The following is a 25563-nucleotide window of genomic DNA, read 5'->3' as shown; positions in this document are numbered from 1 at the left end:
CAGCCAGACAGGAAATAGGGATTACTTGTCCCATTTTTAAGTCATCCACTCTTATTTCATTGATAGTTGCATGGATAGGGAGGGCTGGGCGCCCCTGACGATGGAACAATTTGAGAAACCTCATTTCTATCAAGGAATAGCAACTAAGGCATTAAATGCATACAGAAAGATCCCAGGTCCCTGTGACCAGTTTATGTCCCCACAATTTGTTTACATAACTTCTAGAAAGTAGTCCAGCTTGTGGAGCCCCGGTAGTGTGAGCCCCATGCCTGCTTCTTAAACAAGCCCCCTGAATAGGATGGCCAGGGGAGCCAGCGAGCCTGGGCTGTCTGGCAGTCAGCCCGCCCCCTACCCTCCAGGTTCGGGGGCTACTCCGCCACGAGTAGCGACCTCTCACACAGGCGAAGTCACCGGCAGATTCGGTGATGGTCCTCTCGGAGCCAGGCCTGGGGCCTGAGGAGACAGTCCAAGGCTGCGCTCTGAGCTCGAGGCTCGGCTTCTGGGAAGTTAGAGAGCACGTGGGCACCAATAACCGCATTCATTGGCGGACTCCAAAAGATAAAAAGTTGGGTACTCCACTAGTCCGAGACAAGATGAATTTGAAGAGGTTTTCTAGACTTAACTCCCTTTAGGGGAAGGAAATGACCGGTGGGAGTCACCCAGGCACGGGGAATGCACAAATAACACACTAGTAAACCTAGGGAGAAAAGGGCATTGGAGCTGGAGGTTAGTCAGCCCAGGGCTCCTGGGAAGAGGGCGGGTGCATCTTCCGGTCCCGCCTATCACTCAGGCAGATCCAGTCAGTCACCAAACTTCGTATTTAAGATCCACGGCTGTGTGTCCTTAAAGTCCCATCTGTGTGTGAGGTGTCTGTAGGCACCAGCTACTGCGGGGGATAAGAACAGTTCCCGCTTGCAAGAACGCCCCTTGGGGGCCATCTTCCTTTAGGACGATTAAGTTCCGGGGTGGGGCCGCTGGGAGAGAGGGCGGAGAGTGTGGCCACGCGCGGGGGCGGGTACTTTTCAAAGAAACCTGGAGCGCTCGGCCCGGCTCCGCCCCCGGCCGCCCCTGCACCTGTCTGTCCCAGGAATCCCGCCTCTCCGGCCCTCAGCCAATCCTCACTCCAGGCGCTTCCTATAACTCCCGCCTTCCTGTCCCGTCTCCTCTAATCTCCAAGCACCGAGGCGCGTTCGACCGCCTCTTCCGGGTTTACGGTTGGGTCGGGTGGGGGGCGGGGCCCGGGGGCCGAGGCGATGGGGCCGCGGGCGCTCCTCAGCCCCGGGGTCCTGGTACGAACCGGGCACACGGTGCTGACCTGGGGGATCACGCTGGTGCTTTTCCTGCACGAGACAGGTGAGCGTGGGGCCCCACCGATAGCTGCCGGACTCCCGTGGGAACCGCCCCCAATCTGGGCATCCCTTCCTCACCCCATCCCTGAGAACCCCCATCTGGTGGGTGCCAGCCCCTCCCCGCCCCCCAGCACGCGCAGGTCCCGGCCTCAGCCGCTGCTAGCCCGGCGCCCGCTCTCCTGGGGTCCCTGGCTGCCCGGGTCTTCTCTCTCCTCGCTGTCATTCCCTTCCGCCACCCTCCCGAGCATCCTCGGCCTCTCCAGCCAGCTGCCGCGGCCCGTCTCCCCCCACCCATCCCGGTCTTTGTGGGTCCTTGTCTTCCCTGCCTCAGAGCTGAAGCAGCAGGAAGCCCGCGGGGAACTGCTGCAGCCCTTGCTCTTCATCCTGCTGGTGCTCTGCTCGCTGCTGCTCTACCTGGCCGTTTCTCTCATGGATCCTGGCTACGTGGGGCCCGATCTGGAGCCCGCCCTGAGCCAGCTCCAGGTAAGCCTGCTGCCCCTGGACATGTGGGGCAGGAGAGGCTGGGGGGGGGGGGTGCAGAGGTGAAAGCAGGGCCGGATTCCCACTCCCTGTGTTTGGCTTATGTGTGGACAGTTCCCAAACCTTGGGGGTCTGGAGCCCCCCACTAGGCGACAGCTTCTGTTCCTCTCTGGCTTCCCCCCCAGAAAGAACCTAAGGAGGAGCAGACAGCGATGATCCCCCCAAGGACGCTCCGGCTCCGGCGCTGTGGCTACTGTTTGCTACAGGTTGGTGAAGGAGACACCAGGGGACTGAGGCCAGAAGGGACATCGGAGGCAGAAGGGCCTCTTTAGCCGGAGGGGCTGTTTGACCTCCCTCAGAGCCAGGAGCTTGTGGAATCGGAGGGCGAAGCCGAGGGGCCACTCGAGTCCCCTCCTGCCCCCTCCAGCTTGCCCTGTCTGGATCGGGATCTTCCCACAGAAGCTTTCCAGACTCTGCTAGTGTCACCTCCTCCCAGAAGTGTTCCCAGCCTGACACCTGTCCTAGTCTTTGTAGTCTGAGCAGCCACTCAGATCTAACAAGCTGCCCTCACGACCAGCACTGACGGCCTGTTTGGCATTTTTTGCCCATACTATTTCTCCTCTTTCCCATTGGGAGCTCTTCCATTCCCCTTAACAGCCCTGGTGTCCCTAGCTTCAAAAGTGGACGAGCGTTCATCCCTGCCCCTGTACTAACGGGCTGTCATAATCCCCTTCCCAACCCCACAGCAGCCCCTCCGTTCCAAACACTGCCGCTCCTGCAAACGCTGTGTCCGTCGTTTTGACCACCATTGCCCTTGGATTGAAAACTGTGTGGGGGAGCGCAACCACCCCCTCTTCTTGGCCTACTTGGCAGTTCAGCTGGTGGTGCTCCTGTGGGGCTTGCACCTGGCCTGGTACGTACCCTTGTCCCTAATGTGGAGATTCGCCCTGCCTCCTTGCCCAGACACTTCAGGAGGGGTAGGGTCTAGGATAGCCCTACCATGTGGAACTATCAGGAAATGTGTACCCATAGCTTTCTAGACCCCAGAGATAGTCCATATGAAAATAGGTGTGTCTGTTTCCTCTCTGAAGGATCTCTTTAGTTCAACTGAGAGTTCTTCCCCAATGCTCCTCCTTCCACCCTGCCCCCTGCAGGTCTGGCCTCCATTTCCAAGAGCCCTGGCAGAGCTGGTTGCAGCACAACGGTCTCCTTTTTGCTACCTTTTTGCTGCTGGGCATCTTTTCAACTGTGGTGACACTGCTTCTGGCCTCTCATCTCTACCTGGTGGCCAGTGATATGACCACATGGGAGTTTATCTCCCCACATCGAATCGCCTACCTCCGCCACCGATCCGACAGCCCCTTTGACCGTGGCCTTGCTCGAAACCTGGCTCGATTCTTCTGTGGCTATGGGGCAGTGCCCTGGGAGGTACTCTATGCCCAAGAGGAAGAGGGTGAGGCTGTGTAGAGCCTCTAGGAGAAGGGGATAGTAGCAGGCAAGCTCTGGTGGCTGACATTCAGACTAACATGTGCCTGTCAAGGTTCCACTTAGATTTTATTCCATCTTGTCATTTCTATCCCCATAAGGTTCTAGAAAAGAAGGACCTTGACCCATTTGTGCCTAAACCCTGGATTCTTTCCCATTCTCCATTCCTGTGGCAGGTTGCTGACCCCCTGGGAAACCACTGCAGAACAATGCCCCCTCCTCAGGAGACAGAAGCTTCATCCCAGAGGCATATTCAGTTGGATCAGGACTAGGGACTTAGACAATAGGGCTTTTTAGGGCCAACTGGAAATGGTCACAGAGGTAGTAGTGTCAAGGAGGCCTCGGCTGGCTCAAGGCCCAAGGAGGGAGAAAAGAGGAACTGAGGCTCAAGTATGCACCCCCACACTTACCCAGTTTGTTTACATGGGAGCCCTTGTTTAGCGTAAAGACCTTTGAATTTTAGTTCCCAGTGCAGCCTCAGAACTTTTATATTTTTCCTTCCTTCCCCTCAGCATCCCTGGCCTTCCCAATTCAAACCAGTTCCCCTAGGGTTCTGCAGTTTACAAATTTAATAATCCAAAAAGCAGGTAGCTTGTTTGAGGGGGGAAAAAAAAAACACCAGTGCACCCTGCTTCCCACCGCAACCCTTCAGGGGGTGTGTGCTTTGTACAGATATGTTCAATAAATCCTGGCTGCTGACCAGCCTTGGCTCCAGCTGCTGTCACCAGCTCACTCCCCAACTTCCACATCATCCTCTCATCCTTTTCCAGTCTAGACCTCACCTGGGAAGGGCTGTAACAACTAGAGAAGCCTCTTCCTCAACCTTCCGTGCTTGTCTGCAAGGGAACAGTGGGGAATTAATTGGGACCAGAATAGGACCAGAAAAGGGAGATAATAATTCCCTTCCTTGGAGTTGAGATGGCTAATAGCTTCAATTGGAGGAAACAGTGCAAAAATTGTGAGAGAAAATTCCTAAAGCTTCAAGGTGAGTGGAAGATCGGGTCTGCCCACTGAGAAGAAAAGGACCTACGAGGGGTATATATATATATATATATATATATATATATATATATATATATATATATATATATATATATATATATATATATATATATATATATATATATATATATATATATATATATATATATCCTACCAAGCTTTCCTCTGTCCTCAGGCTGGCTTTGTAAACCCAGCTGGGTAAAGAAGTAAGGAATATGGCATACTGTTCAAGGATGCCCTCCTCCCCCCACTTCCCCAATAGCTCAGACCTCCAGGAACCGGTCTGAAACAAAGTCAAAGCCTCGAAAAGCAGCCTGTTGTTGGGAACTGAGTGGACAGTGAGGATCAGGAGGTGTCAGGGCTGGGGGCAGCACAGTAAACTCTTGGTCAAAGTGGCGTAGGTCAGCAGGTCCACGAATCAGCGGCACATAGGGAGGCTGGACCCGGCAAGAAAGCAGAGCCTCCCAATCTGTTGACTGAGGTTGGGGGTAGGGGGAAGGGAGAGAGAAACAGAAGAGGTTAAAGGCAGCAATAGTTATTGATACCTTTGCATTAATCTACTCCCAGATTTAGTCCCCTTTCTACTGACCAACCCAATTCCTCTCCCTTTCATAACTGGCCCAGAAGTACTCATTCCCAAAGCAAGGCACCAATCCACAAGGATTATGTACACATACCCTCCTGGAGGTACCACCATCTTACCCTGAAGAAAGGATGGACTTTTATTTCCTCTGCATCCTGTCGGCCTGCCCCCAAACGCTTTTCAGGACACTTCTGGAGTAACTATGAAGGCAAAGGGGACAAGACTCACTTTAGGCAGCCCCAGGCCTCTTCTCCTTAATCACAACAGCTGCTAGACAGAAGTAGGACGCTTAGTGACTAGGGGATGAAGATGGAAGAAAGGGCCAAGTTGCTGTGCACCAAGGGTCCTGGTACAGCATCCTGCCTGGCTGTGTGCCCACCTTCTGAATGAGTGCAAGTGCCTCCACAGACAAGAAATGGGGATAGGGAGCTTCTTCATTGACGATGCAATCAAATACCTCCTCCTCTGTGTCCCCAGGGAATGGGCACTGTGAAGACAAGCATTTCAGGTGAAGGGAGTTAGCTCCTATCAAGTCCCTCCTGCCTGGCTTCATGCCTCAGAGAAAGGTGCTCTGGCAGGACAGGGAGGTGTGGACTTACCTCACCCACAAGCATCTCATAAAGCAGTACACCCAGCCCCCACCAGTCTACTGCTCTTGTGTACGATTCATCTATCAGCACCTCAGGTGCCAGGAACTCTGGAGTCCCACAGAATGTGCTGGTACGGTCTCCAAAGCCCATTCCTGCAAGGCCAACATACCAGACCAATGGGTCAAAGGAGTGGAGCTCAACATCTACATAAGCACCTAAAACTCTTAATTTCCAATATAAAAACCAGGGCGGCTGGGGAGGAGAGCAGGGGAGAGTCATTTCCCACTACATTTCACATCAAAGTCTCCATCTGTTCTATGTACTTAAGAATTCTTGTCTAAGAATCCTTTAAGGAATATGCATATACCCCACAAAGACAACTCTTCCCAAGTGGAGCCAAACTGAGTCTGAGTTCCTCTAAAGAGAAATCTGAACAAATGATCACTTAGAATTGACATTTGGAAGCTAGCTACAGGATTTACCCTAATCCTGAAAGGTGCTAAGGAGGCTGTAGTGAGGACTACTGGATTTCAAGCCTTTGCCCCCAAACTAAGCTCACCTTCCTTACACAGCCCAAAGTCAGCAATCTTGAGAAAACCTTTGGCATTCAGGAGGAGATTATCCAGTTTCAAATCCCTGATGACCAAAGGGAAAATTGAAGTAAGGCAGCAGAAGAAACTAAAGAGATTGGGTCCTAGCAACCTCAACTTTAACGTTCTTCACTTGGGAAAAGCTAGAAAGGAAGGGGTCTTCAACCCCCTACCAGGGCATCTCCCAATGAAGAAGCTCAGACTTGAAGCAGAAGGGTCTTTCACACTCCCTTCAATAAGCTGAGGATTTACCTGTAAACAATTTTCTTCTCATGCAGAAACTGCAGGCCTAGGACTACACAAGCCAGATAGAACCTGAAGAGAGATCATAGCAATGGCATTTAGGAGTTGGACCTGAAAGGAACCCTAGAAAAAGTCTTTAAGATGAGAATGCATGGCCACAGGGATCAATAAGCCAGAGACAGGGCAAGTGAGAAGGGACCCGTGGAGCATGAGGGACAAATGAAGAAGGGATAGATTTTATTCTCAAAGACCCTCTGTGCTCATGCTCCCAAAGTCTTGTTTAAATCCTCCTCTTCATGGTGATTAGCTCAAGTGCCACCTTTTCTATCAAGTTTGCCTAGAGCTCCACAGCCAAAAGTAACTCCATTTGAAGCATTCTATATCTCTCCTCTGCTATCACACACTACCTCATATTACACTTAACAGTAGTAGCATTTGTACAGTGCTTTTTTTACGTCATGGCACCTCTTTTAAACCTCAAAATAACCTTATGAGGTAGAGGTGCTATTACTAAGTGAGGTCAGATTTGAGTTCAGGTCTTTCTGATTTAGGCCCAGCACTTCATTTGCTGCATCACCAAAATGTTTGTGCCTATGAATAGTAATAAACTGAACTGAGGGTAGGACTATAGAACAATTTGCATCTTTGAATCCCAAAACCCAGCACAGTATCTTGAACTTGTCTTAGTTGAATTGAATGAAAATTTATATGAACCAACAACTGGCCTTGGGTTGAGAAGCCCAGAGGAAAGGGCATGTTGCCAGCCTGGCAGAGGAAAGGAAGATAGGGAGCAGTGTGGGGGAACATAAGGGGGGAAGGGAAGATGCCCACCGAGCTTGGGGCTCCGGAAAGACATCAGCATGGATTCGCATCATCAGGTCACCTCCAGGCACAAACTCGGTCACAAAACAAAAATGGCTAGAAGTCTGGAAGCACACCAACAGAGAAAGCAGGAAGGGGTGGCCAGAATGGCCCACCATCTCCAGGATCCGCTTCTCACAGTATAAGCTGCAAACAAGGATATAGGGTATAGGCACCAAAGTATAGGGTAAGAGGCCAGTTCCAAAGGGTATTCTTGATCTGGGGCCAACTGCCATCCCTCTTCCCCTCTGTTTGCGTTGGTGATAGCCCTGGTTAGTACTATAGCCACCCCTCAGGATAACAGATGCTCCCATCCATTCACCTCTCTAGCTCATCCCGGCTCAAAACATCCTGTTTCTTCAGCACCTTGATTGCATAGAATGTCCCAGTCTTCTTATACTGAGCAAGGAGAACCTGGAACCCAGAGACAGGCTGGGATTCAGAGGAAGGGTGGAATTAAGAAGGAGCTTCCTATACTATCCAGTGAGAATAATCCAGGGGCATCCTAATGAGTACCTGCATTTGTCAAATCCTATCCCCTTCTCCAGGGAATGGATCCTTTTCCATCTCCTAAATCCTTCCCTTCTGCCACCCTTTTTTCCTCATACCCACGAGGGAAGTCCTCTGTGACCCAAAACCTCTCTGAGGTCCTATAATACCTTCCCAAAATGGCCACGGCCCAGCACAGCAACACAACAGAAGTCTTGGAACTTGGGAGGTTTCCTACAAGAAGGAAGAAGGGTGGGTGCTAGAGGAAGGGGAAGGACAGCCTGCAGAATAAAGGAAAAAATACCCACCAGGAGCACTATATTCAACCTCTTTGGGCCCTGACTTCTCTTACTGTCTAAATCTTGTACCTCCAAAGATTAAAGCCTAGTTAGGGACAAAGAAGCAACAGTGGAGCCTGGGGTGGAACATCCAGATGCCTGCCACTAGCCCCTCCACTTCTGCCTTATCTCCCATCTCCACACAACCCTAGCACACAGGGATGCCCTAGGTAATTGAGTTATTCTCATTCTGAAGGTTATTCCTGTTCTGATCTTGAGGTGTGGCAGTTACCTGCTGGGGGTGGTACATGACCCCTGTCTCAGACTGTTCTGGTATTCCATATGGGGACGTTTGGTACACTGTAAAGAAATGGGATTGAGGAAGAGCTCTCAGGACGAGACTGGCTTTCCCTCTCAGACACCATTCAGAGGGTGCAGAGGAGGAAGAGAATACACAGCTCTGCCCTTCACCCACCACCTCATGGCCCTCTTACTGGTGATCCCACAGATGCTGAATCCAGGGGCAGGTGGAGACGTGGGGGCTTTGGTGGCAGCTGTTCCCCCATCCCAGTCTTCCGTGGCAGGACCTCCTCAACCAGAGGCTTTGTCAGAGGGAAGGAACTATGGAGGGATGGAGCATGGAGATAAGGTTTCCATGAGAGCATGGCATTTTAGAACTTAAAGGGTCATCTCTCATCAACCGCTTCTTTGTACTGGTAAGGAAACAGGCTCAGAGATATTAAATGTTCAACTTCACACAGTAATTGGCAGAAACAGGATTGGAATACAAGTCTTCTGCCTCCAAATCCAGTACTCTGTCCTCCACACTATGAATCCCTAGCTTGGTGAAATAGCAAAGCTCATAGGGCATAAAGGCTTGATTTCTGCCATTTGCTACTTAGGTGACTTTGGGCAACTCAACCACCACAGGCTGCCACAGTTTTCTTACCTATAAATGAAGGGGTTTCTTCATCCAGTCCTAAATCAATTACCCTATGATTCTGACCTTGAACAACAAAAGCTTTTTTTTTTCCCCTCCAACTCCCCTAAACCTTACCTGGGGGAGGAGGAGCCAGGGGAGTCATGTGGGGGGTTTGGGGAAGGCCGCCCCCCAGGAGGGCTGAGGGTACTCAGGGAGCTACAAGGAGGTATCAGGCTCATGACCAGTCTGCCCCAAGCAGCCATGCTGATATTCATCTGTGAGGCCCGGAGGAAGTCTTGACCTGGAAGAAATGAGCCAGATCAGCTAAGACCCTTCCCTCCCCCCCCCCCCCCCCCCCCCCCCCCCCGTCTTTGGCAGCTCCTCCCCAGCTTCACCAAATTCCTCACCATGGTGTTTGGAAAAAATGCACTTCTGCCTCTGAAGCCGTGGCCTCCTTTCGATAACAGGGTCACAGAACATCACCTAAGGGCACCATGGAGGGAGAAGCCATAGGGGTTACAAACATACATGGTAGTTTCTCTGTGTAAGCAGCTCTCAATCAAGAACTATCTGTCCATTTTTTCCTATCTCTTTTTCATTTTTTAAAATTTACCTTCCTAAAACAAAGGGTTTTTAAATATTCATCTATTCCAATACCTTTATTTTCAGATACAGAAACTGAGGCCCAGAAAAGCTAAATGACTCCTTTAAGGTCCCCTGGGATTAGGAAATAAAGCTGGGATTGTGACCATTATTCTCTGCTCATGAATTTAGTGCTCTATCCACCTTGCCAGGAGTCCAACATATATCAGTTTCCAAAAGATGTAGCCCAAGTTCCATAACAGGCTGATCATCAAGCTCAGACCAGGACCCAGCTCTAGCCCTGAACAAGAGAGAAGATGGCCTAGGGTCAGTCCTCAACAGGAGAGCTTGGGGGTGCAGGGTAGGCCATGTGAGCCTTTCCCATTTATGAATAGTTTTTCCAACAACTCCTGCCCTATAACCTCTATCAGAATGACTTTCAAGGATATTTCTTGCCCATGATGAAAATTAGGAAAGGGAAAGAGTACAGCAGACAGAAGAGGGAACTGCATTACCTCCACAAAGAGCTGGCCCTGAGGCTCCAATGCCAAGGACAGTGTGTGGCGTGCATTGTCCAGAAAATCCTCCAGTCTCAAGAAAGCTACACCACAAAGCTCCCGCCAGTCTCTCCACTGGACCCCAATCTCCAATTCACGAGACTACAATGGAAGTTGATTTTGGGGAGATGGTTCTCAATCCCGGGAACTCAACTCCTTCCCAGTGAAGCTGAGTTGAGGGGCATGTTAAGTTTTGGGGTAAGGGGCCCATACCCAGCCTGGGGAAGGGTGCGGAGGTAGAATTTTGACTCAGAAGAGTGTTAGTTCTACTCAACTAAGTGATGATAGGGCCAGTGTCAGCCTTACCCGCTCTAGAGGAATCAGAAAAGTCTGGTCCCAGGCCTGAGCACTCACAGGCCCCCAGCCTGTCTGGCCCACCACATGATTATCCACCTTCAGCACTGCCAGAACCTCCTCTGTAAGGATCAGAGCCAGTGAGAACAGGGGATGGGGTACCAAGGACACCAGCAGGAGTGTCAGGAAGTAAATGAGCAGGGAGACTCTTGGTGGAGGTCCTGGCCAATGAGATGGGGAAGAGCATACCAGGGAGCCTACACAGAAGTGCGGTGAACTCAGCAGGCAGGGAGAGGCTAAGTGGAGTATGGGAGAGACAGATGGTCACAGAGAGATGGAGAGTCCCCTGCCATGGGCAAGACTATGGGTTGGGGCAGGGATATACAAAGTTCCAGAGGGGGAAATATCAGGGAGAGAAGGGTTACCTACCCCAGAGGACCCACTTGGTCCCTTCCCAAACTTACTGGTCAGTTCTTCAACACGCTGCTGTTTGCCCCAGCCCCATGGCCGACTTTCTCCTGGGCTACCCACCAGTGTGGCCACACGGGACCGGCCAGGAACCACTTCTAACAATGCCTGGCATCCTGTGAGCCGAACCTCCAGGGTCCCTGTGGGGTACAATGCCGGGTTCAGATTTAATCTTTCCCATTATCCTTGAGCTCAAAAGACTCAGAACTTAGAGCAGAGAAATAAAGTTCTTCAGGCAGGACAAATTGGTTCCTATCTTCCTCTTATCTTTATTTAAAACTAATAAGGAGCCATATCTGCAGTCATGGAAATCAGAGAAAATATGGGAAATGATGACCACTACTCAGAGGCCAACCCTTGCCAAGCTGTTCTATTACCGCCTCCCTCCCTCCCTCTTGGCTGGGAGGAGGCTGAGCGGGAGTAGCAGCCCTGGAGGACCTCTGTCTTGAGCTCCTAGAGCCCATGAGATCTGAACCATTCAAAAGTATCAGACAGTTTCATGACTAAAGGAACTTCAACAGCATCTAGTCTAACCTCTTCCCACAGCAGAAATCCATTCTATGACATCCCTGAATAGTAGTCATTCAGAAGCTGAATCATTAAAAAATGTTTATTTTAAGCCAAAATCTGTCTTCAACTTTTATTTGTTACTTCTGGTCTTACCCTGTAAGACCAAACAGAAAGAGTCCAATCTCTTTTCCATATAACCACCTTTCAAAAACATTTGAAGGCAGCAATCATGAGTGATTGACTGATCACCTCCACTTTCCTGGTAACTATTTTCTGAATTGAAAAATGAAACTCACGATCTGATAAAGGCTATATCTTTTGCTGTCTTATCAAAAGTATATTTCTTTTCCTAAACTTGGGACATTCCTAGGGAATTTAAGATGTGGAGTTGTTCTATCCTAAGTTATTACTAAAAATGAATGCATTAACTTCTCTTACCAAGCATTGTGTTAAACCCTTGGAGATTTTTAAAATTAAAGACAATCTTTGCTCTCAAGGAGCTCATGTTCTAATAATACATCCAGCCTTGTTGACTCTTATCCCAAGCCTTAAAGGGGCACAGGAGGAGAAATATGGCCCCTGACCTCAAGAACCTGACACTAAGTTGAAGAGAAAAGAATGCTACTATGGAGGATCTATGAAGTATCGAACAAGTGGTAAAAATAGCAAATGCTGGAAACATTCAGAAAAGAAAGATCTCTACTCTAAACCTCTAACCTTTAAGGAAGAGCTGGCCCTTGAGATGAGAGTTGGGAGAAAAAAATCAAATAATTTTCTCCTACCTCTAACTTATCTTTATACAATGTTTTAAAGTATATAAAGTATTTTCTTCTCAACAACTCTGCAACATAAGGGCAAATATTATTATTCTTGTTGTAGAGAAGAGGAAACTGAGAATCTGTTGGTGTCAGGTATGACAACAGGAAAGAGCTGGATTTGCATCCCAGCTCCAATACTTATTAACTCTGCAACATAAACCCAGCATTGTAGCCACAAAATATCAGGAAGAAAAAGATGGTTATTCAAGGCTGGAAAACTATGCAAGAATATAGTTTTATCTATTGTGTCTTATTCTCCAACCAGGCCATCTGCCCTTCTAAGGCAGAGATCATGACTTCTTCAAACTACACAGAGACATCAGAAAATACTGATTGATTTGACAAAAAGAAAGGCTCCACAAACATCAAAGAACTGGAACTACAGTAGCCACCCAATATCTGGAAAATGGCTAACCCAGTTTTTCATACTTAAATGCAATAAAATATTACTGAACTATGAAAAACAATGAATGTGAAGAATGCAGAGCAGCACTGGAAGATTAATATGAACTGATGCTGGTAAAGTGAGCAGAACCAGTAAATGTTATTTTAGACAACTATGACTATGTGGACAACAACAACAACAACAACAAAAAGCAAGTAAAAGAGAAAGGTTAGAAATTATAATGATTAATTTGATCCCAAAGATGTGGTATAAGAAGATGCTACTCCTTGCTTCTTTGTAGAGGTGAAGTCGAAAACATGATTACTGGCCATACATATGTCAGACATCTTCAATATGTCAATTTTGTTGAACTTTTTTTCTTCTTTATTGCAAAGGATGGCTTTCTGGGAAGAATGGGTGAAAGGACACTGGGAAATATTAGGTGATGTGAAATTGAAAGATATCTATAAAATTTTATTTTAAAACTAAGTAATTTATGGCACATAATAAATAGTCAATAAATGATTTAACTAATAAATGCTAAGTGATTTCTTAACTTGGGTCACAATAAGCAAGAAAGAGGAAGGGACCCAAGAGATTCAAGTCCTTGGTGACCAGGCACCCACCCAGTCCACCCATGGATCATATAAATATCCCTATGCCTAGGGAGGAGAAACTAGGGCTACTCCTGTCTCCCTCTTTCTCTGTAGTTCAGAGGCACTTCAGCCTTCTCTCTCAGGTGATCTTGAAGTTGGACTCTCAATGATTACTCTTCCATGCCCTGGGGTTCTTGAAGTAGACTGTTCTCTGTCATTTCCAAGATTCTGGAAACACTGAGATATGACCCCTTAGGGGTCTCTCAACTCAAACACAAGAGGAAGAAGTTGAAAATAAAGACATGACAAAGGATATGAACAGACAATTTTCAGATGATGAAAATGAAACTATTTCCACTCATATGAAAGTGTTTCAAATCACTATTGATCAGAGAAATGTAAATTAAGACAACTCTGAGATACCATTACACACCTGTCAGATTGGCCAAGATGGCAAGAACAAATAATGATGAATGTTGGAGGGGATGTGGGAAAACTGGGACACTAATACATTGTTGGTGGAGTTGTGAAAGAATCCAACCATTCTGGAGAACAATCTGGAATTATGCCCAAAAAGTTATCAAAATGTGCATACCCTTTGATCCAGCAGGGCTACTACTGGGCTTATATCCCAAGGAAATACTAAAGAGGGGAAAGGGACCTGTATGTGCCAAAATGTTTGTGGCAGCTCTATTTATAGTGGCTAGAAACTGGAAGATGAATGGATGTCCATCAATTGGAGAATGGTTGGGTAAACTATGGTATATGAATGTTATGGAATATTATTGCTCTGTAAGAAATGATCAACAGGAGAAATACAGAGAGGCTTGGAGAGACTTACATCAACTGATGCTGAGTGAAATGAGCAGAACTAGGAGATCATTATACACTTCAACAATGATACTGTATGAAGGTATATTCTGATGGAAGTGGATATCTTCAACATAGAGAAGATCTAATCCAGTTCCAATTGATCAATAATGGACAGAATCAGGTACACCTAGAGAAGGAACACTGGGAAATGAGGGTAAACTGTTTTCATTTTTTGTTTTTCTTCCCATATTATTTTTACCTTCCAAATCCAATTCTTCCTTTGCAACAACCACAAAAAAATTCGGTTCTGCACATATATATTGTATCTAGGATATACTATAACATACTTAATATGTATGGGAATGCCTGCCATCTAGGGGAGGGGGTGGAGGGAAGGAGGGGAAAATTCGGAACAGAAGGGAGTACAAGGGATAATGTTGTAAAAACAGTAAAAACATGTAAAAACAGGGCAGCATATGTACTGTCAAAAAATGTTATAATTATAAAATTAATAAAAATAAATAAATAAGAAAATAAAGACATGAAGAGGTTAAATGTAGCAGAAGAAGAGAGAGATGGCAGACTTGAGGGAATCAAAAGAAGACAAGAAGGGAATTAAAAAACACAGACTCAAAGAATCTTAAAGCTGGCAAGGACCTTACAAGAGAGGATATTAGAAAAGAATTATAAAATGTCAGAGCTCAGTGTCCAGTTCAACTCAATGTCATTGCAAGATTCCCCTCTGTAGGATCATAGAGGTCATTTGGCCCTCTCTAGAGACAAGGAAGCAGAAGAGGAACTCTTGCTATTATTAAAATAGTATTAACAGTACAATAAATAATGCTACCTTGTACTTGTAGAATAAACTACTAAGTATTTTTTTTTCATCTTCACTAATATTTTGGATCATCACAATATCTCAGGAAGGGAGGCAAGGTTGAATTTGGTAATAGTATTTAACATATAAATAGAGGCCTAGAGAAATCAAATGACTCAGGGATGCCATCTGTCCCCTAGATCTTCCCCCCACTTCCACTCCATAGAGGAATAGTGAGTCGTCTTCTGACTCTCCATACAAGGTTCTCTCTTCTTAAAAGTAGGGCTTGAGAGGCTGGGGGAGAAGGGAAGGAAAGGTCAAGCCTGAAGAATACAAGGAAATCTAACACTCACCAGGAATACCATATTCAGTATCCCCAGCCCTAAATCTTGTACCATTAAGGCCAGGCAGAGGGCAATGTGGCAATAGCTGAGCCTAGGATGAGCATCAAGGACAGTGCTTCTAGTCCTTCCTCTATGCTCTGGATGAAGGTTAAAAATGAGTAAGTGGATCAGGTTCCTTACCTGTGAGGGCTATGGGTTTGATGAGAGACCCAGTGGGCGGGGGACTCCCTGGCATGCCCTCCCGTAGCTCTCGGGCCACAAGGATTCGGAGGGGGTGAGCTGGAGGAAGTTCTGTCATTAGCCGTTCCAGAGCCAGACGTAGGAGATCCAGCTTCTGCAAGGACTCTCGGAGCCGAGTCTGGGCCTTCAGGACAAAGAGAAGAAATGGAGATAGGGTAGAGACTGGTATTGTCCCCCCAAATGCCCTGCTCTATTCTCTCTCTTTAAGGTCCAGGGTTTCTGAGTAGTCCATCCAGAAGATCTTTCCTTTTTATCCTATTCAGGGACTGGGAAGACACCAGAAGAACCTGAGCAAGGCAAGGAGAGAAGAAAAGGAAAAGGAAAGTAGAAGAAGAGAAAGGATGAAGGTGGCAAGGGCAGAAAATACATTCTCTATCTGAATTAGTCCCCAAGGTTGCAGAATAACTCATGGAATTCAGAACAAGAAAAAGAAGACTTAAAATTATCAAGCCCATCTCCTTCATTTTACAGATGAGGAAACTGAGTCCAAAGCTCAAGGTCATCCAGGGAGAAAGTAGCAAAGTCAGGTCCTCTGACATTAAACTGACCCCTCTTTTCACTTACTGTTCTGCTTGCCTTCTCTCAGAGGAATGAATGAGACACTCCCCCAAACTCCCACCTTCAACCTTGGTCTCCAATCTCACCTCAGCCAGAGTCTTACGGTCTTGTAGCCTGCGGCCCCCCAGCAATTTCACCACATTCTTGGCACCCTCTGCTACAGCTGTTTCAATGCGAAACCGATGACGAAGGTCCCCAACCCGGAGCTCCCTTCTCTGTTCTGGACCTGGGACAGTATGTGGTAGCAGGTGGGGAATAGTGTGGGAGAGGGAAGAAGAGCCCCATGGGAGACCTCCCCACTCCAGATCAGGCCCTTCCCCAGCCAGGGGCTCAAAATGCTTCACCTGGCGCCAGAGCTTCCCCACAGGCTCCCAGCTTCCCAATCTGCATTCGAAGAAGCTCAATTTTCACTTTGCTGTCTCGAAGCATCTGCTGAGCAGCTGACAGCAGTCTTCGTTCCTGTGGGTTCAAGGGAAGCAGAGAGGATTAGGCCATTAGATGTCCCTGCCAATACCTACCCATGACACCTACAGCAGACCTTCAAACACAGCCTTTTCTATCAAGCCAATCTGACCCTCTTCCAAACTCTACTCAAAAATCCCCCTGTAGAAGAAAAGATTCAGATACCCCATCTGTAATAGCTTTGAGCACCCATTGGATAGGGTGTAACTAACCAACAGGATCAAGAAAGGCTTCATGGAGGAAGTGGCATTTGAGTTTTATGTCTAAAGAACTGGTTAAATGGAAATTGAATGGATGCCCATCAATGGCTGAATAAGTTATAGTATAAGAATGTCATAGAATATTATTGTTCTTTAAGAAATGAGACACCCAGCGAAAGAACTCTGGGAGACGATTATGAACCACTACATAGAATTCCTAATCCCTCTATTTTTGTCTGCCTGCATTTTTGATTTCCTTCACAGGCTAATTGTCCATTATTTCAAAGTCTGATTCTTTTTGTACGTATATTGTATTTAATTTATACTTCAACATATTGAACATGTATTGGTCAACCTGCTATCTGGGGGAGGGGGTGGGGGAAAGGAGGGGAAAAGTTGGAACAGAAGGTTTTGCTAGGATCAATACTGTAAAATTACCCATGCATATATCTGGTAAATAAAAAGTCATTAAAAAAAAAAAGTTCAACAAAACTAACCAACATATCAAACAAGTTAGACATTATACGCAATGTTTCATATTTATTGTTGCCCACCTCATCAAAGAAGGGATGGGTGTGAAATCTTGTAAAGCTTGGTCATTATATAAAAAAAAAAAAAAAAGAAAGAAAGGAAGGAAGGAAGGAAGGAAAGAAGAAAGAAAGAAAGAAAGGAAGGAAGGAAAAAAGAAAGAAAGAAAGAAAGAAAGAAAGAAAGAAAGAAAGAAAGAAAGAAAGAAAGAAAGAAAGAAAGAAAGAAAGAAAGAAAGAAAGAAAGAGATCAGCAGATTGAGAAAGGCCTAGAGAGACTTGAATGAACTGATGATAAATGAAATAAATATTGAACAAAGAGAACAATGTATACAGCAGCAACAAGATTATGCAATGATCAGGTGTGATGGACTTGGTTCTTCTCAACAATGAGGTAATTCAAGCCAATTCCAATAAATTTGTGATAGAACCATCTACATCCAGAGAGAGCCATAGAGACTGAATGTGGATCACAACATAGTATTTTCACTTTTTTGTTGTATGCTTGCTTGTTTTTTCTTATTTTTTTCATTTTTTGGCAGAATGATAAATGTTGAAATACATTTAGAAGAATCTATATTAGATTACTTGCAGTAGAGGGAAGGGAGGGAAGAGGGAGAAAGGAAAATTTGGAACAAATGGTTTTTTTTCTTGTGCAGCATGATAAATGTTGAAAAACATTTAGAAGAATTGCATATGTTTAACCTATATTGGATTATTTGCACTCTAAGGGAAGGAAGAAAGAGGGAGGGAGAAAGAAAAATATGGAACACATGTTTTGCAATGGTGAATATTGATATCTTTGCATGTATTTTGAAAAATAAAAAGCTATTATAAAAAATTCCCCCCCCCCCAGGCTGGGGTTAAGTGACTTGCCCAGGGTCACACAGCTAGGAAGTGTTCAGTGTCTAGAGACCAGATTTGAACTCCAGTCCTCCTGAATTCAAGGCTGGTGCTCTATCCACTGCGCCACCTAGCTGCCCCTATAAAAAAAATTTTAATTAAAAAAAAGAATTGGTTAAAAAAGGGAGGAGATTATGAAAAGAGAGGATATTCTGGGCATGGAGGAAAGCTTATGCAAAGGCACAGCAGTAGGAAAGCCCTGTGAAATTAACATTTTTATCTCCATAATTATCTCAAACTCTTCTATCAGTCAATTAACATTTAGTGTCCCCTAGTGCCAGGCACTGGGCTAAGTCTTGGGGAAGTCCAGGAATATTTTCTGCCCTCAGGGAGCTGACAGTCTACCAGAGAGATGACAGGCAAAAAATTATGTACAATCAATCAAGTTATCTAGAGAATAAACTGGAAATAAACAACATTGCATCCTAATTAAGGGAGACTAGAAAGAGGCTTCCTTTAGGATGGGGGATTTTAACTGAGACTTAGCTTGTTCCCTTGTTTTCTCTTCCTCCTCAATCTAGGAGCTACCCAGGGATATAATTGAATCTCCTCTAGGCCTTCTTGTGGGCCAGCGGGACATCGGTCTTGTCATCCTGAGCTCCCCAAGAGCGATGACTCTTTCCTCACTGTAGGTCCTTCTGAGGCAGGAACCCTGGATCTATCTCCTTTGCCTTATCCACAGATTTGATTACATCATTTCTCTGTTCAAGAATGTTCAACCTCTCCCTTCTCAGGGAAGTTGTAGGTCCTAAGTCTGGCATCCAATCTTTTGCTACCCTTCTTTCCCAATTTTATCTCATGATACTCCCTTCCTGGTGCTCAAGTAGGCAATAACTAAACCTGACTAGTCTCTGGTACCTAAATAGCTTCTGATCTCTTATATCATTGGGTTTTTGCTCAGTATTCCCATGCCTAGAATATACTCCTTTTCACTATGTAATTTCTGCCCATTTTTTTTTTCTCAATAGTATTTTATTTTTCCAATTACATTCATTTTTGTAAGACTTTGTGTTCCAAATTTTTCTCCTCCCCTTACCAAGACAGCAAGCAATCTGATATAGATTAAATATGTGCAATCCTTTTAAACATATTTCCATATTTGTCATATTGTGCTGCCCATTTTTTAAGGACTAAACTCAAATGTTCTTCTCCTCCGTGATTTTTGAATCTCTTACAGATCTAATTCAGCACTTCTTGTAGTATTTAATACATTTAATTATAATAATTTGGATTATGGGTACCAATGGAATCTTACCTCCCTACCAGACTGTAAGTACCTAAGGGCAGGGTCTTATTTTGGCTCTTCCCCAGTAATTAGCATTGTACACTACATACAACAGGTGCTTAATATATGTTTATTGCTATTGTTTTTACTCAGAGTGTACTAGCATTTATTGTAGGAACCACAAGACGTTTTCCCACATTAAATGCTCAGTTTACCAACCTCCTCTCACATTTGCTGAGGAGAGAATGCCCCAGGCCCAGGCTCCAAGTGTCCTTGTGCCCAACTCTAAAATAGGTTATGAGGGTCTCACCTTTGGGCTGCCATTGGCATAGGTGTTAGTCATGTTCTCTGCTCCCTGTTTCACTTTCAGCTCTATCTGCAGCTGCTTTCTCAAAGCTTCCAGATGTCTGGTCACTGGCTTTTGCTCCCTTGGGTGAGGCTCAGAGGCTGTGAAATTTATAGGAGAAAAAAAAATCCTGGCCTTCTCCTTTCTCTCCTGAACCTTTGTCCAAGAATTCAGGATAGGGAGAAAACAGCAGGAGGAGGAAAAGGTTAGGGTGGGAAGTGGGGCGCAGATCTCCTAAACTTGTCCTCTTCTCAAGCCTAGAAACTCCCTGGTCATTAGGCTACATCTCAGCCTCTCCAGCACCTTCTACAAGATAGCCACATAGGGCAGCAGAGAATAAACACGGTCATGTCCAGGAAATCAGGTGATCTCAAGACCAAAGAGTTACATACCCAATATCTCTATGCTGCTCAGAGTCATTTATTAGGTAACACTGCACAGAGAGGTTATTAATCTGGAATCTGAACTTGTTTTATTAGTTTTCTATTTCAATAATTATATTTCAATATAATGTTTTCTTTCTAATCCTATGGGTTTTTGTTTTGTTTTGTTTTGTTTTGTTTTGTTTTGTTTTGTTTTTGCATTTAAGAACATTATTCTGGGGCAGCTAGGTGGCACAGTGGATAGAGCACCAGCCCTGAATTCAGGAGGACCAGAGTTCAAATCTGGTCTCAGACACTGAACACTTCGTAGCTGTGTGACTCTGGGCAAGTCACTTAACCCCAGCCTCAGGGAAAACAAACAAACAAAAAACATTATTCTAATTACTGAGTCTGAATCCCAAGGAAATCTTATGAGAGGGAAAAGGGCGTACATGTGCAGGGCATACATGTGCAAAAATGTTTGTAGTAGGTCTTTTATGGTAGCAAAAAAATGGAAAATGGGTAGATGCCCATCAATTGGGGAAAAAAATAAGATAATGGAATATTATTGTTCTATAAAAAATAATGAACAAGCTGATTTCAGAAAGGCCAGGAACGATTTACATGAACTGATGCTGAGCGAAACAAGCAGAACCAAGAACACATTGTACACAATAACAACAATAATATGTGATGATCAGGGGCAGCTAGGTGGCGCAGTGGATAGAGCACCAGCCCTGAATTCAGGAGGACCTGAGTTCAAATGTGGTCTCAGATACTTAACACTTCCTAGCTCTGTGACCCTGGGCAAGTCACTTAACCCCAGCCTCAGGGGAAAAATAAAAAATAAAAAAAAAAAGAATATGTGATGATCAACTATGAGAGACTTGGTTCTTCTCAGTGTTTCAATAATTCAAAGCAATCCCAATAGACTGGACAGAAAATGTCATCTGTATCCAGAGAAAGAACTAAGGAAACTGAAATAACATATGTTCACTTTTTTTGTCTTTTTTTTAATCTCCCCCATGGTTTTTCCCTTTTTCTCTGATTTTTCTCTCCCAACATGATTCATAAAGCAATGTGCATTAAAAATAAATAAATTTACTAGGAAAAAAAAATAACATGAGTCTGAGAAGGGAATCATTAGGTTTCCCTAGACTGCCTAAAGGTTGCACAATCCAATTAAAGGCAAACTCTTTCACTAGAAGGACCTGAGGGTTGAGAATAATCATCCTCCATCAGACTGAGCTCCTTCAGGATAAAGGACACCCATCATATCTGGTGTTCCCCAGAAGTGGGGACCCTAAATGCTCTCAATTTTAGTTTTGCTGAACATTGGCATGGTAGTTAGAGATATAAAAGAGGATAGGATCAGAGATTTGGAACTAGAAGGAACCATTCTTAGAGATCATCTATTTCAATCTCTTCATTTTCAGAGGGTAAACTGTATCACAGAAGAGGGAAGAGATGTAGAAGTAATAAGTAACAAAGCTACAATTGGAATCAAGACCCTCTGACTCCAGATACAAAGCTTTTCCCATAAGACCACATTGCTTCCATAATAGGTTACTAAGCTGTTGGGGAGAATGCTTAGAGTGTGAGATAAAGCCTTAGAACTTTCCCCATACAGTCCCTATGCAGCTCTCATGAGCTGAAGGGATGAGGACCTGCCCTTTACTCTTTTCTCAGATTCCCAATTTCCCCAGTAGCCAGACCCATCCTCCGTGGCCAGTCAGGGCTCACCGGAAGTGCTCTGGGCCTCGTCAGGGAGCAAGATGTGGGCATGGAGCTCCTGCAGGTCCCAATGGAGCTGCTCCAGTCTTCTGGTGGAGGAACGGAGAAGCTGGTCCACATGGCTCAGGTCACGACGGGCAGTGGTGACCTTGCGCAAATTTTCAGCACCTTCTTTGAGCTTTAGCTCTTTTTGAATGGCTTTTCGGATTACCTCCTTTTCACCTTCCAGCCGATGCTGGGAACTGGGGTCTGACAAGCTCTCACCTGAGCACAGCTGCACTGTGGAACTCCCCTGCAAGAGATAGAGGAGGCACAAGTCAGATGGGGAGGCCAAGGCTCCTCCAGAATTGAGGTGAGGGGCAATAACTCCAAAAAAGGGGAAGAGCCTCTGTGATACAGGGACCCCAGTGCCACGGGGATGTGTCTTTCATCGAAGGGAGCTATTCAAAGAAATCCTGGAAGGTCTTTGGTAAGCTGTGGTCAAACTTTCTCTTTCCTCCAGCAAATCTGAAATCTTTAGTCAGAAAGAAATCTGGAAGAGCAAGCTCCTCCATCTCCCTATTATTTACTAGTTATCTTTTGACAAGGAACATAGCAATTGAACAATGTCTAAAGTGAAACCCAACTTCCCCACTCTGGGCTTCTGCTTTCCCACGGCAGCCAGCCTGCTCTCTCTATGCAACTCCATACAAATTAAAGCTTGGCTTCATATTGGCCCTCTAGCTCAAACTCAACTGAAGTCAACCACATGTGGGTGAATTCAGAGTTAGAAGAATGGGTCCTCTGACACTCATTGCTGATTCACCCCCGGGGCAATCAGGGTGATATTATTAGCCAGGGTCAATATTATTTATAGCCTTTTATAGGTAGGTCTAACTGTCTTCTCTCTGATCCTAAATTAGTTCTTGGGCAAAAAGAGAAGTCTGAAGTTCCTAATTCCTACTTTTCAACTTAAGTGGCAGAAGTAAATGCAAATTACAGCCTTGGACTCATAGGGCCATGGTGTTTAGACCATTAAGTAGGAATTCACACCCAATAAGATGAAATTCAAACATTATCCATCAGAATTTTTATCTTTCCTCTAAATCTCCTTTAAAGGTCATCAGTCCACTTTTCACTTCCTTCCCATTCCAGGTGGATTTTATCCAAGTCATTTAAAAAGTTTGGTTCCCAAGACCCCCCAGAAAGACATTTCTACCATTTATCCACTAAGTCCTACCTAATAACTACCACTAAATCAATCTATTTTTCCTCCTTATTCTCTTCAAAGGAGTCCAAGTATTAGCTCAAAATCCTCACACATGTACCCCAGTACACAACCCCTTCTTGTCTGGCCTCAAAGGTTATGTTTTCAAACTTCCCAAAGCAATTTCTCATTCCTGTCCAAGAAGGCGGGGTGGGGGGAAGTGGGAGGGGGAGTTATTCTCATTTTTCATATGAGGAAACTGAGATTCCAAAGGATAAAGTACCTTGCCTGATGTTATGCATCGAGTTAATCACAAAGGCAACACTAGAACTTAGGTATCTAGACTCCTAGTTTAGGAAGTCTTTCCACTATATCATCATCGATGGCAGGAGGAATATCTTCAGATGGGGCTCAGAGGTGGGGTAAAGATTAGTCTCACTAACTCACTCAGAGGAAAAAAAATTAGGGGCTGCCAAATTTCAAAGCTAAAATACTTTCCAGTAGCAGAAACTGACCTCACCCAGTTCAGCTACCAGCCCCAAGGAACCCTGCCCAGGGGATCCCTCCAAACTTCTGTGTTACCTTGGGGGTCACACCAGTCTCCATTTTCTTGGCCTTGGTGGGAGGAGAGAAGCCCCAACTGGTCTCTAGCTGCCCTCTTGTCTGCCCCTCCCAGCCCGGCTGGGGCCTAAGACAGGGGTGGGGGCCCAAACGGCTCAGGAAATCCTTCGCCCTCCACCCACTCCGGGCCCTAGGCCAAGCTCCTGAGCAAACAAAGATCCCATGGAGAGGGGGGCCTGGCCACTAGGGTCCTGAGTCACTCTCCCTGGTAGGGAGGTTCCCAGCCAGGAAATCGGAAAATGTGTACAAGCTACCCTTGGAACAAACCAGCCAAGCTAGTGGGGGGAGATGAAGAGGCTGAGCAGTGCCTAGAGAAAGGACAACATAGGCAAGTTCATCCCCTATGTTAGCAGGGACTGGGAACTCCCCACTCAATTTAATACCCTCTTTTGTTTAGCTTGGGGCTCTTCCTGCACTCCATTTTTACCATATTTTGTGTTTTCCTAAACCTGGACATGTGTGACAGTCTGTTGGACCTAGAGAGAGACCTCATTGATCCATCAGTATTCTGGAGTAAATTCCACTGTTTTAAGAATGGGGACCCACAGAGAATAAGGAAGCAGATCACAGAGCCAGTTAGAGGCAGAGAGGGTCCTGTAACAGGCAGAATGGTTCAGTAGGGGGGCAGTGAGTAGAAAGAGAACCAGATTTAACATGGAAAGATCCCAGGATCTGTTCCTCAGTGTCCTGACTTTCGGTTAACATTTGTGTGATCTTTTGTCGGCAAGGCTCGGGCTCTTCCCTGTAAAATGGGGCCAGGGAACTGGACCGTAGAGGTCCCATCTTGCTCCATTAAATTTAATAATCACGCAGTCCCCTCCAGAAGCCTTCCAGCCCTAAATTCTAATTCTATTTCGAGGAGCTCCAGGTCTCTAGGATCCCAATCTGGAGTCTTTCATTACATCCCATCCGCCCTAAGGAAAGCGCTAGGAGGGAGTGCTGGGGGCCGCCACCTGCGGTGAAGAGGTCCCTCATCCCCTCCAGAGGCTCCAGAGTTGGAAACTGGGCCAAAGTCTTCCTGGCTGCCTTCCTAGGGAATGTGTAAGGTGAGGCGGAGGATCTTAAACGCGCACCACGGTTTCCAGTCCACAGACCCCTGAAATGTGCGCGAAGAGCCGTCCTCTGTGGAGCCAGAGTTCAGAAATGGGAGTTTGGAGAGAAGGTCGGAGAGTGACCGCCAGGCCAGGCCCAGGAGCGCGGGGGTACGGGAAGTCTGCAGTAGCTAGAGCTGGGGCAGGTGAATCCAGACTCGCCCATGCTCCGCCCGCGGGAGGGACCTATCTGGCCGCCCCCACCCCTACCCCAGGCACACCCCTCCCACGAGTCTGTCCGGTGGCCTCCTTCCGCAGCAGGTCACCCTGCTTCCTCCGGTCCCTTTTCAGAGCTTCGGCGGTCGTCCCCTACTGCCAGTCCCGCTGCCCCCTCCAGGTATTCCCGCCCCTCCTCTCAGCGCCCCAGTCACACTCACCTGCCGCGGCTCCCCCATACTGCCCGAGGCGGTTCGGTCCCCGCAGATGCGGCTCCTCCGGAAGCCTCGGTCCCTCCAACTGCCCTTTCAAACTTGAAACTTCCCGGGGAAGCAGCTCCCGAGTCGCGGGATCCAGCGCCCCCTCTCGAGGATGGAGACCCTGCAACTCCCTCTCGGGATCCTGGGAAATCCCGTGCTCCAGCCCGAGACCCCGGGACCCCGAGCCCCCCCCCCGCCCCGGGATCCGGGAGGTTTTGTCTGCCCTTCTCCAGGAGCGGGGGATTCGGCGCCTCGTCCCGGGCTGGACGGTTGTTAGAAAGCCCAGAGCCGCAGCAGTGCGCCCAGCCCCACCCTGAGGTCCAGTCGGCTCGGGGATGTGGAGGGGTTTCCACCCACCCACCCCGCCCTTGCAGTCCCCGCCCCCTCACCTAGCTTTCCCTAGAGCACCTCCGCCCGGAGGGGGAATGGGGGCGGAGTGGTGGCCGTCTTCGTGCTGCTCTGCGGGCAGTTGGAAAAGGGCTAGGAGAGGCCAAGGAAAAGGGGACCCCTGGGTCCCGGGGCGCCGGCTGGGGAAGAAGCGGTGCCCTTGACATTGTCCTTGGCAGGTGTTCCATGTCTGGAGGCAGAGCGGTGTAATGCGAAGAGCGGTGAATTTGCAGCCGGACTTGGGCCGAG

At 46.7% G+C, this 25563-nt stretch overlaps 2 protein-coding genes across 4 annotated transcripts; one reads left to right on the top strand and one right to left on the bottom strand.

The window, feature by feature from the left end:
* Window positions 1-61: 61 nt before the first annotated feature.
* On the top strand, window positions 62-4016 carry ZDHHC12 (zDHHC palmitoyltransferase 12). The gene is made up of 5 exons (XM_074284930.1): window positions 62-1353; window positions 1681-1832; window positions 2015-2095; window positions 2576-2742; window positions 2984-4016. Exons 1-5 carry the CDS (start codon window positions 1254-1256, stop codon window positions 3294-3296), a joined length of 813 nt encoding a protein of 270 aa, XP_074141031.1. The 5' UTR covers window positions 62-1253; the 3' UTR covers window positions 3297-4016.
* A 408-nt stretch (window positions 4017-4424) lies between these two features.
* Window positions 4425-25250, bottom strand: PKN3 (protein kinase N3). 3 transcript variants are annotated; one of them, XM_074284899.1, is made up of 22 exons: window positions 24889-25250; window positions 21623-21905; window positions 19482-19618; window positions 16199-16313; window positions 15941-16080; window positions 15237-15420; window positions 10770-10913; window positions 10318-10427; window positions 9970-10113; window positions 9280-9355; window positions 9008-9173; window positions 8445-8571; window positions 8243-8310; window positions 7843-7906; window positions 7506-7597; window positions 7154-7330; window positions 6332-6394; window positions 6049-6125; window positions 5499-5641; window positions 5279-5386; window positions 5019-5099; window positions 4425-4792 (listed from the first exon to the last, which is right to left on the bottom strand). In XM_074284899.1, exons 1-22 carry the CDS (start codon window positions 24904-24906, stop codon window positions 4580-4582), a joined length of 2730 nt encoding a protein of 909 aa, XP_074141000.1. In that variant the 5' UTR covers window positions 24907-25250; the 3' UTR covers window positions 4425-4579. The 3 variants fall into 3 exon arrangements, with proteins under 3 accessions (XP_074141000.1, XP_074140999.1, XP_074141001.1); XM_074284898.1 differs by lacking the exon at window positions 24889-25250 and adding an exon at window positions 23382-23477; XM_074284900.1 differs by lacking the exon at window positions 24889-25250 and having other exon boundaries at window positions 19482-19673; window positions 21623-21867.
* Window positions 25251-25563: the final 313 nt, after the last annotated feature.

Source organism: Sminthopsis crassicaudata, chromosome 2 (genome assembly GCF_048593235.1).
Source record: "Sminthopsis crassicaudata isolate SCR6 chromosome 2, ASM4859323v1, whole genome shotgun sequence".
In the NCBI taxonomy this organism is placed as follows: domain Eukaryota; kingdom Metazoa; phylum Chordata; class Mammalia; order Dasyuromorphia; family Dasyuridae; genus Sminthopsis; species Sminthopsis crassicaudata.
Note: the sequence above shows the minus strand (reverse complement) of the source record. Positions and strands in the feature narration are given on the sequence as shown.